The sequence below is a fragment of the Microtus pennsylvanicus genome, chromosome 22 (genome assembly GCF_037038515.1).
Source record: "Microtus pennsylvanicus isolate mMicPen1 chromosome 22, mMicPen1.hap1, whole genome shotgun sequence".
NCBI classification, from domain to species: Eukaryota; Metazoa; Chordata; class Mammalia; order Rodentia; family Cricetidae; genus Microtus; species Microtus pennsylvanicus.
In genome coordinates, this window is record NC_134600.1 from 1,524,818 (window position 1) to 1,539,439 (window position 14,622).

Genomic DNA, 14,622 nt, shown 5'->3' on the forward strand with positions numbered 1-14,622 from the left:
CCGTAAAATCATTTAACAGTGTGGGGTGATGTTCTGAAGCAATCTCGGTATGGACCGATAATGTGGATGGAGCCCAAGTTCTAGAATCTGACTCTTAAGGGGTGAGATCATGGCTCAGATGCTTCCTTTGAAAGACTGATCCCAGTCCAAAACAACAACAAAAAAAAAACAGAAACAAACAAACAAGCAAAAATAAAAAAGGGAAAGAAAAAAAAAAGAGAGAGAGAACATTAGCTTCCAGGTCAGAAAAACTATGTATTCAAGTTGTTGATCAGTGGGGTTATATGGCCTTGAACACATCTCCTTTTCAATTTGAGCCTCTGTTTCCTCAAGTAGGAAATAAACCATTGGCTTGTCTTGGTTCTTAGCCTGGAGAACACAGATGAGCCTTAGGAGGATCATAGTCCCTCACATGTGATATGCAGAGGACTATTAGTTCATACATGACCATAGCAGAGGGCTGTTAGTTCACACATGACCATAGCAGAGGACTATTAGTTCACACATGACCATAGCAGAGGACTATTAGTTCACACATGACCATAGCAGAGGACTATTAGTTCATACATGACCATAGCAGAGGGCTATTAATTCATACATGATTATAGCAGAGGGCTGTTAGTTCATACATAATCATAGCAGAGGACTATTAGTTCATACATGATCATAGCAGAGGGCTGTTAGTTCACACATGACCATAGCAGAGGACTATTAGTTCACACATGACCATAGCAGAGGACTATTAGTTCATACATGACCATAGCAGAGGGCTATTAATTCATACATGATTATAGCAGAGGGCTGTTAGTTCATACATAATCATAGCAGAGGACTATTAGTTCATACATGATCATAGCAGAGGGCTGTTAGTTCACACATGACCATAGCAGAGGACTATTAGTTCATACATGACCATAGCAGAGGACTATTAGTTCATACATGATCATAGCAGAGGGCTGTTAGTTCATACATGATCATAGCAGAGGACTATTAGTTCATACATGATCATAGCAGAGGGCTGTTAGTTCATACATAATCATAGCAGAGGACTATTAGTTCACACATGATCATAGCAGAGGACTATTAGTTCATACATGACCATAGCAGAGGGCTGTTAGTTCATACATGACCATAGCAGAGGACTATTAGTTCATACATGATCATAGCAGAGGGCTGTTAGTTCATACATAATCATAGCAGAGGACTATTAGTTCATACATGACCATAGCAGAGGACTATTAGTTCATACATGACCATAGCAGAGGACTATTAGTTCATACATATCGCAGCAGAGGGCTCACGACATTTGTGGGTTTTTTTGTCGGGATCTAAGAAGGGGAGACACTGAGGATCTGGCCTTTGATAGTTACAGGATAGATCAGAAGCCAGCCAGAGAAGCCTCTTCTGGCTTCTGGACTTGGGGAGCTACCTTGTCTTCCGGGATACTGGGTCGTGCCTGGACACCATCACGGTGCAAGCCCCACAGCCTCCTGTGCCACAGGCGTACTTGCTTCCTGTGAGACGCACTGGAGAGGGAGAAGTCAAGAAAAGATGCAAAGCAGAGATTTTGCCTCTGAGTTACCTGCCACCCTAGGGTGTCCTGACTGTGAGAGAGAGGTCTTGTGGGTTGAGACGTAGTCAGAGAAGCCATTAGATTAGATCAGCAGTGTGGCCCTGGACATACTAGTCCGTTCTGGCTTGTTTCCATTTGTGGAGAGGGAGGAGGTAGTCTTATATCTTCTTCTGGTTCTAATCATGTAAAGGGGGGGAGAAGAACTATTTTTTTTTAAAGATTTATTTCTTATGTATACTGTGTTCTGTCTGCATGTATGCCTGCAGACCAGAAGAGGGCACCAGATCTCACTACAGATGAAAGTGAGCCACCATGTAGATGCTGGGAATTGAACTGAGGTCCTCTAGAAGAGCAGACAATGCTCTTAACCCCTGAGCCATCTCCTCAGCCCTGAGAAGAGCTATCGTTAATAACAACACATTGCTCGTTTTGTCCTGTAATAAGCAAGGCCTTGGCACCCAACCTTCCTCTGGCTGCATTGCGTTTGAAAGTGGTGATGACTCCAGACCTCGTATCTGAAAATTTGGTTTCTTTCTTTTTTTTTTTTTTAAGTGGTTGGAGAGACAGCCATGGGTGAGCCTAGCCTTTAACGGCTGAGCCATCTCTCCAGCCCGAGAATTTGTAGTCTCTATTACATAACACTCCTGTGACACAGCAGAGCTAAAGCAAATCGGTTAGCTTCTATTTCATGCTATTCAATCACACACAAGAAATGCTGGGAAACTTTTCTCCTCTCTAAACCACGCCTGATTAATCTGATATTCTTCAAGCCATTGCCAAAAGCAAATACCAAGCCAGGGCCAAAGGGCTCGGTAGAGCCGTCACCTCTGGCAGCCATACTGGCCTAAGTTCTGAAACTCTGTAAGGCATGCGTGGGCGTGCTTGAGATGTCAATGAAAAGGATCCAGTTCCTCCTCAGGAAGGCCAGCAGAGTGACTTCGGGGTCCACATTCTTCTCCGTCACCTGCATTGGAAACAGGAGGGATTATGGGGTTGGGTGGATGACTCAGCGGAATGGCTGTGGTCATCTGCTTGATCTGTTTGATGTAGGAGACGGTTGTAGCTGACCAGACCTGCTCTGAGAGGAACCGGTGTTCATGGTCATTCCCAGCACAGGAGCCTCACGCGGCCAGTGTAGCAATGGACTTTCTTGTGGGGCAGGCGTCAGGAGCCACTCACTGCGGTGTGACGGTATCTTGGGACGTGCACTCTGTGTTTTCCACATTTGCTCTGCCCTCATGGAACCTCCCAACGGAGTCTTTGGAAGTGTTTTAAACTTGGATTGTGTTTGCTTAGAACTGTCCCACAGGGAGAAAGGCTAGGTGGGACAGTTCTGCCATCTCTGGGACAGCCGTAGGGACACATTTGATGACCACAGGGGCCGCAGGAAGTCACTGGGAACAGTTATTGTTATCTTGGGGAGGCTCTGGGGCCTGCTGGTTCCCTGCCTTGAGACCCTCTCAAGTCCCAGAATGGGTCTAGATTAACCCCATATCTTCCTTTGGAAAGTGGGGAGTTCACAAGGAAAGTCACCTGGGAACTTTCTCGTTTCCTTTTTTTTCCCATTTAGGTCACTTTACTTTCGCCTTGGGATGCCATGGGAACACCTCTCTCTGCTCTGCTGTGTGACAGGAGAGTGGGATGTCAAAGGACCAGAAAGGAAGGTTTATTGGGCAACACTATCTTCTTCTTTTCTCCCCAGAAAGGAGACAAGCACTTTTGCGCACCTCAAAGAATAGTATGTACCTCAACAAATAGTAATTTGTAGGAAGATACTTCTAAGGTGAAAACTCTTCCCTGGAGCTGGGGAAGGTGCCCCATGGATGGAAAACCAACAAAACCTCTCCTCTGTGGCCCTTTCTCTCACCTCAGGCCCTTTACTAACAGCTAGGGAGAATGTGATCACCCGCCCCCGCCCCCCCCCCATACAAACTATCCACAGACTCCTACCACACAGAGTTTCCTCCTCCCTCTCCTCCCGTCTGTCTATCTCTTATTCTTGGTTCTGACTACACCATGTCACTCTGGGCTCATAATTCAATCTGGGGCTGATAGAGGAAGGAACCCCCTCTGGCCTTTGGGTCTCCAAAGCCTCGGCCAATGGAAAAGCCATTTATAACTCAGCTCGTGAGTGACAGCCACAGAAGGACATGGTGTGGCTGCCTGGGGAGTCTATTCAGGAGGGAAGGTGTGCAGGTCAGTGAGAAGCCCAGCAGGAAGCTCTGGCTGCCTCCTTGGGTCAGCTCCTGAGGTGCAGTTGGCGTGGTTGAGTCCTGGTTAGGTTTGCTGGGTCTGAGGTTTGAAAGGCTCTTGGAGGAAGGTGGGAAGACTCCAGAATAGCTCTGTGCCCTTGGAAGGCAGAACAGAGCTAATGATGAGAAAGGCCTGGGCTCTTTAAAAGTAACGAGCGTCCTGTGTGACTGGGTGGTGAGGCCAGGAAGGAGGCTCTCAGAGAATAGCAACTGAGAGACTCTGTCCTTGTTCATATGTCCATATATTCCCTCAGAACAGGCTGCCACCCAGGGAGGGAGGGATCTCCAGACTGACAGCATTCAGATGTCAACCCTTCTGTATAGTGGGGACTCCACAGGGCAGCAGTTTGGAACCTGTGGGCTGTGACCCCTTGGGGGAGTTTTATGGAGGCCCAAAAATGTGAGCCTATTTTCACCTTGACCAACTGTCAAAGAGTTGGAACTTACCTCTAGTCCTTCAAAGTTATTGTCTTTCTACGTCAAACAAAGGTCCCACCAAGACATAGACCAGAGAGTTCTGCTCTCTCAAGGTGCTTGCCAACAGGTGTGGCTAATAAACCTTGTGTTTCAGGAATAGAGAAGTAGATGTGTTTCTACCTCAAACAAAAGTCTAAGAATCCAATTAAGTTCCAGTTCCCTGAAGGAGATAACATTGGATTCCACCCAGGGAATGGTTTGCTTACAGAATGTTTTAGTCTAGGGTGTGAGCGTGACTTGTTTTGTTACAACAGAATGCTTAACTATGAATGCAGCCTGCAACCTTCAATTGGTCTGTTCATTTTCCTTGTACACGTTAATACAGTTATTTGTCTTACTCCTACCTTTTGGGGTCAAGAGTATTTTAAACAGTTGGAAATTAAACACAGGCGATTTCAATATCCCCCGGCACTCCCTCCCAGGACTAGTCTATGTTTTTCTGTCTTATTATTTTCGCATCTTCATATTCTTTACTAATATTTATAAATCCTAATGCCCTTACCCTGATGAGTAGTATTTTTGTTGAGGTTTATCTGCCACAGGGTTTGCCAAAAGACCTTTTCACAGGGATCCCCTCAGATCATCGGAAAACACAGATACTTATACAACAGAATCAAACTTACAGCTATGAAATAGCAAGGAAAATAACGTTATGGTTGGGGGTCACCATAACATGACATAACGGTCTTACAGGACCGCACCGTTAGGAAGGTGGAGAATGGCTGCCCTAGAGAAATTGACGTGATAAATAGAAAAACAAAGATGGATCCATTTCCATTTAAAATGGCGTTTGAGCCGCGAACCATGTTACAGGGTCCATGGCTTCTGTGCTGTTTCCTACCAATGATAGTGTTTAGTTGGGCGCATAGCCGTGGTCCCTGGCATCCATCCCAGCCCCCTGGCCTGGGAGTTGCATTGGTCTGGACTCCAAACCCCAGCATGCCAGGTCCTGACCCTCGTTCTTCCCATTTTTTACAATAGCTGTGTAAAGCAGATGACAGACAGGAGGCCTCCGAGCTCAGGGAGGTGAAATCATTTGTCAAGTTATGCAAGAGAGGGCAGGGAATTGATTGACAGTATCAGGGCTGTGCAAAGAATCCCAAGGCTGTCCTGCTTTCCCCACTCCCCCATTCATTGCTAGGACCCTTGTTGGCCGAGAGGAGAAAAGGCAAATCAGGTTGGGTTCCCAAACCTGGACTGGGAGTCTCAGTCCAGATTCCTCAGCACCCCCTGGAGCCAGGGGTTTCCCCGATGCAAGCCACAGCAACAGCGCTCACTCTACCCACCCCTTACCTTCTTTCCATTCACAAAGAACACCAGTTCATCCGAGCTCTGGGATGGGCAAGGCATGACTCTGGTGAGTAAGTCTGGCCTCCTGGCTCTGGGCAGAAACACTTCCCAATGCCAGCTACAGAAGTGAACCAAAAGAATTTCTCCCTGAGTAGAAGCAGGCAGCCCACAGTCCTGGCAGGAGCAACTGGGGGTGGGGAGTTTTTGCTTTGAGGCTTTTTAAGTCCAGAGCCCTGTGTGGCCTCCTCTAATCCAGTCCCTCACCTCCCACCAACCCTGGCTTTGAAGCTGGCTCAGGAGGCCACCTCAACCCCTTCTTGTTTGCTTTCTCTGAAATCTGAGAGCTTGGTGTGACATCCACAACCACCTGAGCTTAAACCCACTAGGTGCCACCTCAACCCGGCACCCTGCCTCCATCCTGGATGTATCCCACCCTTCTCAGAAAGAGAGCAGTAGGCCTCCCAAGACCCCCGTGCCCCACTTTCCCCAGCTTCTTCCTCATTCTTTCCGGGTAAAGGATACCTCGCAGGAAAATGCACAGTTGGATTCAGTCTGTGCTTAAGTTGAGGTGAAGGTGTGAGGTGTCACCATCTCCCCCAATTGGCCCCTCTACGTGCTTTCTGCTGCTTCTTTCTACTCAAGTTCACTCTGTAAAAAAAGTACATCCTTTGAAGATGTCCCAAGGCTAGCAGAGCCAAGGCTGGCAGTTCGGTGTCTCAGAAGTGACCCCGAACTGAGCCAAGGCCTCCTGGTTTGAGACAAGGCTAAGATGCAGTGAGATTTTGTTGAGAAGAGGAAAAGGAGGAAACAGAGGAACAATAGCAATAACAATGAGTGCTGTCCATGGGAAAAAAAGCAGGTTGGAGGACCCATAAGGACAAGGGGATCAGGAAGCATTCAGTCCCGAGTAATAAGAAGCCCCCAGCCCACAATGAGGAGATACCATGCTTACACAAATCCTCTCCAACTGTGCATCTACCTATAAAATTATGTTGATTTCATTGGTTAACTAAAGTGACGCCCAAGGCTTGCTGCGTGTGGGTAAAGCAAGGAGCTGCTTCTGTGGTCTGGTTTTGGGAGAGTTGAGGAGTGGTCTCTCTTCTAGAACACCCTTCACGAGGTCGTGAGCCCCAGCACCATCATTAAAGTAAAACCTTGATGCTAAGATGAACATTAACTGTGTGACATGGCTTCAGGTCAGAAGCACCCAGCTCCTCTGCGCCTAGCTGACTGAGAACTTCCTCCTTCTCAGTCTCTTCACGTATGACTTCCTCCAGCCACAGAAAACACTCCAGAAAATACTCCAGATTGAATGTGGCTGTCAGCACTCACATTTCACAGTTTGAAAGGCCTGCTCCTCAAGTTTCCCAGTTTACATAGATGCATGTGTGTGTGTGTATGTCACACGGATTAAGATTTGCTGAACAAATTGGCCTAAGATCTTGGGAAGGGAAGTTGGAGATCTCTGTGAATTAGAGAGACAGGACCTTTAGTCTGGCTGTTTGGTCATGTCCTGCTGTTCAAAAAACCCCATAGCTCCCTGAGGCCTGGGATATAAGATCCAAACTCAGCAGGTGTGCTAAGCCCCCAGCCTGCTTTATTTCTGTACTCAGAATGCTCTTGTTCTGGGGGATTGGGGGTCCTCCCAAGCAGCCCAAGCACTCACCCCCTTTCTGCTTAGGGAGGAATTTCTCTACTTAGTCTCTTCCAATGGCTTCCCATTACATTTAGCAAAACTCCATACACCTGTCATGGAGAGCCTGTGGACTGGCCTTGCTCACCTCTCAGAATGTCTCTTAACCCACTCCTTCCCTTGTTCACGCTCTTTTTCCTGTTGGCCCCTTTCCTGCTTATGGGGGATGCTTAACTCTTTTCTGCCCTAGGGCCTTGGTATATCTTGTTCCCTTAAACTCAACTTCTCTCTCGGGGTTCGGCATGGCTGGGGTCTTTCTTTTGTCTCAGGACTGAACGTTTCCAGATCACCTGATAGCACCCTTGCTTCACGGGCAGCGTTCATTGTTCCTGCTGTTCTCCTTTTCCTCCTTCTCTATGCAGAGTCTCATTGGGAAGCCCTGGCTGTCCTGGAACTCACTCTGTAGACTAGGCTGGTCTTGAACTCACAGAGATGTGCCTGCCTCTCCCTCCAGAGTGCTGGGGTTAAAGGTGTGGTCTGCCAGGCTTGTTCCCCCATTGTTTCTTCTTCTTCGTCTTCTTTATTTTTTTGGTTTTTCAAGACAGGGTTTTTCTGTAGCTTTGGAGCCTGTCCTGGAACTAGCTCTTGTAGACCAGGCTGACCTCGAACTCACAAAGATCTGCCTGCCTCTGCCTCCTGAGTGCTGGGATTAAAGGCATGCGCCACCACCACCAGGCCTTCTCATTGCTTCTTAACATTGTTACTAGGTACCATTTCTTTTTGCTTTTTCCACTCGAACAGAAGCTCCAGGAAGGTGGGGATGTGATGCTCAGTTCTCCATCACATGCCCAGGGCCTGTGGAGTAATTATTAGATGATTGGACAAGGTTTCCCCACATCTGCAATGATTACAGACTTCCCTCTGTCTTTACTTGGTTGCTCCCACTCTCCTGTTTGCTGCCGGAACAGAGGGGACGTCCTGAGGAAGAGACAGTAACCCTGGAAGGTGAATGGGTGTTGAGCCCTGAGAACTGAGAATAGAGGAGACAGGATGGGGAAGAGGAGCCATGGAGACTTCTGCCCTTCCTACGGTCATTTTCATTGAAGGGGAAACAACTCAGGAGTTGCTTTAAGGGTTCACATGCTGTTCAGCCCCCTCCCTTTTGGGTGAGGGCAACTTGTATCTGCAAAGAACACAGGGTTGCCATGCTTGGGAGTTTCCAGGCTGCCGGTGATAGAAGCATATGTATTGAGGAGCCCCCCAAAATACTGATTATGATAAGCCCTCCAAGGATAGGCCTTCAGAGGAGGAAACACTTTGTGCACTGAAGTTGGATTAGGGTGTTAGATTCAGGTGGTCTGAAAGTACTTAGGTAAACAAATGGATTAAAGTCTGGGAAACTGAAAACCGACCTAAGTTCTCCAGAGAAGTGTTTTTCAAGCGGAGCAAACTTTTGTTTGCATGAAGTCTTGGGATAGAAACAGATTAGGGGAAGTGGTCCGGCTGTAGCCAGGGTGAGGCTACAAGCCTCTGGCTTTCACCCCTGCCACAAGCTCCCATGGTGTCCGGCTGCTCAGTTTGGAAACTGTCCACTTTAGAACGAGCAAAAGGCTCTGTGGTGAGCAGGCGAGATGCACATAGTTTTTAATTTTTAAGTCTTTCTTTATTCTCAGGTCTTACTTAAGACAATGGGATAAAGCAACCATTCGCTTTCCATACTTTTAAAATCTTTTAACCTCTTATTTATTCTTTGACCATTTTAACCTCTTATTTATACATTTGTCTACAATGTATCTGGATTTATCCCTACCCCAATCTCCCTCTCTATTCTTCCCACCTATGCCCTGAACGCTACCATTCCCACGTTTATAGCCTTAACTTTTCAGAGTTTTGTAACCCACTGACTCCAATTAGAGGTACTAGAAGACTAAGCAGTCTTGGCTTGATCTCACACCCTAAGGTAACATAACTATGCAGATAACCATAACTGCTGTGAGTCCATGGGTATAATGCCCGAGGCATGTTCATAACACAGCCCTTTTCTGAAATGTTCCCTGGGCATTGTGGGAGGGGTTTGATATAGATGCCCCATTTATGGCCGAGCACCCAAAATCACTTATCCTTAGCACTTTGGCCAGTTAATAATCTCTGCCTTGACTGCTGTCCAACACAGAAAGGCAACACTAGTCTGGGAGTACAAAGAGTGAAAAGGCAGTTAGACAACATACAGATTTAGTTAAATAATAGCAGGATATAAATTTAGTTAAACAATAGCAGTAGGCTCTCTCCTAGAGCCTATGACGTCTGCTGCCACGGGCTTCTGATCAGCTTCACTTACAGCACCAGGTGTGAATTCCCTACTGTGGGGCACACCTCAGATGGAATGAGAAGACAGTGGGTGACCCCATAACCGTCATGCCACCATTACACCACGGGCACATCTCGCTTGGCACGTCAGTATTGAGGTGTCTAACGCTCACTGTCGGGATAATATCACTGAAGACTTATTTTTCCCAGGGGTCTGCATGGGGCTGTGGAAACAAGCCAGCAGTGGGGAAATTTTCAAGTCAGTTTTGAGTTTGACTTCTCTATGTCTATAAAAAAAGTATGTTGCATCTTCAGTAATGTATACTGTACTTCTCTAAAGGTAGACTGTGTGTGTGTGTGTGTGTGTGTGTGTGTGTGTGTGTGTTTAGCTGGTGACTGAACCCAAGTCTCTCTCTCTCTTTTTTCAACACAGGGTTCCTCTGTAGCTTTGGAGCTTGTCCTGGAACTAGCTCTTGTAGACCAGGCTGGCCTCGAACTCACAGAGATCCACCTGCCTCTGCCTCCCAAGTGCTGGGAGTAAAGGCGTGTGCTACTACTGCCTGGCTGAACCCAAGTCTCTTATGAGACAAGTACTTTCCCACTTAGTTACATCCTAGACCGAAATTTCTCTGCTTTTCAACGGATTGCTCTATGTGGTGAGTGAAACTTCTCTATTGACCCAGGTGCTCGAATGTGTGCTGTTGAAAAGATCCCGCGATTTGTATGACATGATCAAAGCCCATTAAATGAGACGTTTGTCCTCTTCCCATGTTTTTTTTTTTTTTTTTAAAAAGGTTACTAAGTACTTACCAGAATAGGATTTACATTGCACCTACAAACTGGTTGATTTAAATGTATCTGTAACAAAAAGATCTATCGAAAATGCCACATGCTTTGCATGAGTTTCAGAAGCTGCTCAAACTTCATTGTAGCTATTTTATTTCCTCTGAGCAGGAGTCTAGAGATTTGAATGTTTCCAATTTCCAGGCTGGGTTGGAGATAAAAGACCTGAGGCCACTTGAAACCCCCAAAGACAAATGGTCTGTTTTACAAGGTTCTTAGAATCCACCCCCCAATCTCTATCTCTCTTTTTCTCTGATGGAATTTCATGTATTTTGCTGTTCAGAGTGTGACTTTAAACTCCTGATCCTCTGGCCTCCCCTCCTGAGTGCCGGGATTATGGATGCTTCCTGCCAAGCTCAGTGCAGGGGCTGGACCCAGGGCTCCCTGACTAACTAGGAAGGCACTCTCCTAATTGGACCACATCCCCAGCAAGGTAAATTTTCCCTGAGGGAAAATAGTCATCTTGACACTAAGATCTCTAACAGTAGGGGGCACAAACCTGCATTTTCTGGGGACTGAGAGGCAAGAAGTCCTTTACTGGTTTAAATGCATCATCAAACAAAAAGCAACCTCATTAGTAAAAATGAAGGAAAGTCTAAATGGATAAGTTCAGGGTTTTTAATAATGTATAATATGCATGTGGTGGTGGCGCAAGCTTTAATCCCAGCCTTTGGGAGAGAGAGGCAGGCAGATCTCTGAGTTCAAGGCCAGCCTGGTCTACAGAGAGAGTTCAAAGCTCTCTCTCTCTCTCTCTCTCTCTCTCTCTCTCTCTCTCCCCCTCCTTTCCTCCCTCCCTTCCTCCCCATCTCTCTCCTTCCTTCCTTCCTTCCTTCCTTCCTTCCTTCCTTCCTTCCTTCCTTCCTTCCTTCCCTCCTTCCTTCCTTTTTTTGTTTTTTTGAGAAAAGTTTTCTCTGTGCGATGGTCCTGGCTAGCCTGGAACTTGCATTGTAGACCAGGCTGGCCCGTCTGCCTCTGTCTCCCAAGTGCTGGGATTAAAGTCACGTGCCACCACCACCTGGCTCAGGATGACATTTTCACACATGCATGTATAAATTCTCAGGAGGAGTGGCCCCTCAAGAGCCCTCACCTGAGAAGATGCTGAGGGCTGACCTCCTGTGGGTCTAAGGGAGCTAATCACAGCTGCCCTGAGTAAAGAGTGCCAGCCTGGAAGACGGCGCTGCACTTCCTCCAGCTGCTACACTCTCTACATACTTTCTCCTGGAATGCTACCTGAGGTGACAGAGATGTCCCGTTCATTTACATTTAACGAGGTCTTTCCAGTCTCTCTAATTTCTGCCCAGCGCATAAAGAAGCCCTGAAGAGCTAGCGCGTGGGCTCAAACACAAAGAAGCCCCCCGAAAAACTAGCGCATGGACGCAGACACAAAGAAGCCCTGAAGAGCTAGCACATGGGCGCAGACACAAAGAAGCCCCGAAGAGCTAGCGCATGGGCGCAGACACAAAGGAGCCCTGAAGAGCTAGCACATGGGCGCAGACACAAAGAAGCCCCGAAGAGCTAGCGCATGGGCGCAGACACAAAGGAGCCCTGAAGAGCTAGCACATGGGCGCAGACACAAAGAAGCCCCGAAGAGCTAGCGCATGGGCGCAGACACAAAGGAGCCCTGAAGAGCTAGCACATGGGCGCAGACACAAAGAAGCCCCGAAGAGCTAGCGCATGGGCGCAGACACAAAGGAGCCCTGAAGAGCTAGCACATGGGCGCAGACACAAAGGAGCCCTGAAGAGCTAGCGCATGGGCGCAGACACAAAGAAGCCACGAAGAGCTTGCGCATGGGCGCAGACACAAAGGAGCCCCCCGAAGAGCTAGCGCATGGATGCAGACACAAAGAAGCCCTGAAGAGCTAGCACATGGGCGCAGACACAAAGAAGCCACGAAGAGCTAGCGCATGGGCGCAGACACAAAGGAGCCCTGAAGAGCGGGACTAGCACATGGTAGCGCATGGGCCCAAACACAACCATGTAGAGGGTGACATGCCAGGTACATCACGTCCACATAAAACAGTAGCTGGAGCTACCTGCTCTGCCAATGGCCTCCCCAGCATTGGGCTCTGAGCTGGGTTTCCGGTACCACACGTGAATCCACTAATGTGGACTCCATCAGAGAGTTGCTCCCTGAAAGCAGACCTGCCGCTACTGACCAGTGGTCTCGTCTCCTGGGTGATGTTGCCAGTGATGTTGCTCTGAAGAGCCACAGCTGAGAATGACTGCTGATGCCCTCCACCCTCCCCCAACCCCCCAGCCCCACCCCCAGCGCCTAGCACAGCTCCCTCAGAGGGCTAGCCTCACAAGAAGGCTTTCATTCCATTTTCAAATGATTTCCTCTGCGTTCTGTGACCAAAGTGTGTTATGTAATCAGATTATTGTTGTTGTCCAGATGTAATGAATTTGCGGGTTAGGTTCCAGGAAGTGTAGATTGTTGGGGGGAATTAAAAGATTAATTTAAATACTTAAAGGCACATGTAAACACCCACACCTTGGAGTGGGATGCAGCAACTGGTGAGCCTTCCTCTTGCTGGTCTGTGCTTTCTATTTCGGTGTAAATGTGGTATATGCATGTGTGTGTGTGTGTGTGTGTGTGATAGATAGATAGAGAGAGAGAGAGAGAGAGAGAGAGAGAGAGAGAGAGAGAGAGAGAGTGCCTTCCATGGAGGCCAGAGGAGTGCACTGGGAATCCTATTCTTCTCCACCTATTTCTTTAAGACAGAACTTCCCACCTAACTTAGTGCTAGGCTGGGAGCCAACAAGCCCCAAAGCTTCCACAGTGCTGGGGTTGCAGCAGCATGAGCCCTGGCTGGCTTTCTTTATGGGTGCCAGGATCTCGGGTTTTTACGTGTGCACAGCGAACACTCTGAGCCCTCTGAGCCACCTCTCTGGCCCCCAACCTGTTCTTTTGACCTGGTCTCAAGCACGCTAACAACACAGCTCCAGTTTGTGTCTACAGGGGTTAGATAGTGGGAAGCCTTACTGCTGAGTCCACAGGTCCTCGACAAAGGCTAAAGTTCCTAAGAGAGCTCCTAGATGCATTTCCTTGGGAAAGATGCAATGTAAGAAGGGTAGAAAGGAACCAAAAAGCAAAGGAGCCAAGTGGTGGTGGCACACGCCTTTAATCCCAGCACTCAGAAGGCAGAGGCAGGTGGATCTCTGTGAGTTCGAGGACAGCCTGGTCTACAGAGTGAGTTCTATAACAGCTAAAGCTGTTAAAGAGAGAAACCCTGTTCGGGGGGAGGGGGAGTTGGGAAGAAAAGAAAAAAAAAGTAAAGGAACTTTGTGGATTTGTGTTATTTTGGTGGTTCTGACTTCACCCTTTATCGTTTAAGCCCAAACCCAAACCACACAAGAGTGACCCTGGATTGATGCTCAGCTCAGTGTGGTCTTCTAGGAGGGGAGATGCTCTATCATGTACAAAGTTCACAGTGAGCATTGTCATTAGGAAGCTTCTGATGGTGTTTTCCATCTGCTTTGTGTTATCATGACAAAACACTAGAGGCTTGATGATTCATGAAGAAAAGAGGTTTATTCCGGCTCCTAGTTTAGAGGCTAGGTCACATGACTGTCCATCTGGTGAGGACCTCCTCTCTGTCCTGGTAGCTGACAATGGCTCATACAGGCAGGGAAGAAGCAGGAGCTGAGGAGGGGCCAGGCATGGAAACGCCCCCATTTCCCCATCTCAGCGTCCATCCCCACTCCTCACTTCTGGCTAGACTCCGCATCTTTCAGTTGACACCACCACCCTGGGGACCAGGCTCCCCGCAATCACCTTTGAAAGGAGCTGCATTCAAACCAGCTCAGATGAAGGAGGCAGGCGTCTGTGGGGGCCCTGAGTGCAGACAAAGCTCTCAGCCAGGAGCCCAGAGAGAGTTCCCCTGCACATCCAGATTCCCCAAGGGCTTAGGGTTTGTCCTTGCCACAGTGTTCACACTTCAGGCAGTGGCGGACATTGTAAAGTGGAGTTTTCGGTGTGCTGGTTTTGGGAGACTCCAACTCAGAGAGTTTCAGGATGGGTAGTTTTCTTGGGTTTTGAGCGAACTGTTTGAAACAAAACATGAGGAGACCCTCCTAGGCTACCCCAGGTTAATGGAACGTTGCCAGGTTTAAAAACCTCCATGACGCAGATTTCCAGGATAATAAAAACTACATCAGAATTTGATTCTTTTTTAATTTTATTTATTTATTTTTGAGACAAGGTTTCTCTGTAGCTTTGGAGCTATCCTGGAACTAGCTCTTGTAGA

The 14,622-nt window shown here is 47.8% G+C and overlaps 1 protein-coding gene across 1 annotated transcript in view; it reads right to left on the reverse strand.

The window, feature by feature from the left end:
* LOC142839674 (aldehyde oxidase 2) overlaps positions 1-5,652 on the reverse strand; it is a 71,194-nt gene extending 65,542 nt beyond the window's left edge. The window contains exons 1-3 of the mRNA XM_075955901.1: positions 5,596-5,652; positions 2,480-2,537; positions 1,430-1,526 (exon numbers count right to left, since the gene is read on the reverse strand). Coding sequence (XP_075812016.1) covers positions 1,430-1,526; positions 2,480-2,537; positions 5,596-5,652 — 212 coding nt within the window. The remainder of the gene's footprint in view (positions 1-1,429; positions 1,527-2,479; positions 2,538-5,595) is intronic.
* Between the last annotated feature and the right edge of the window lie 8,970 nt (positions 5,653-14,622).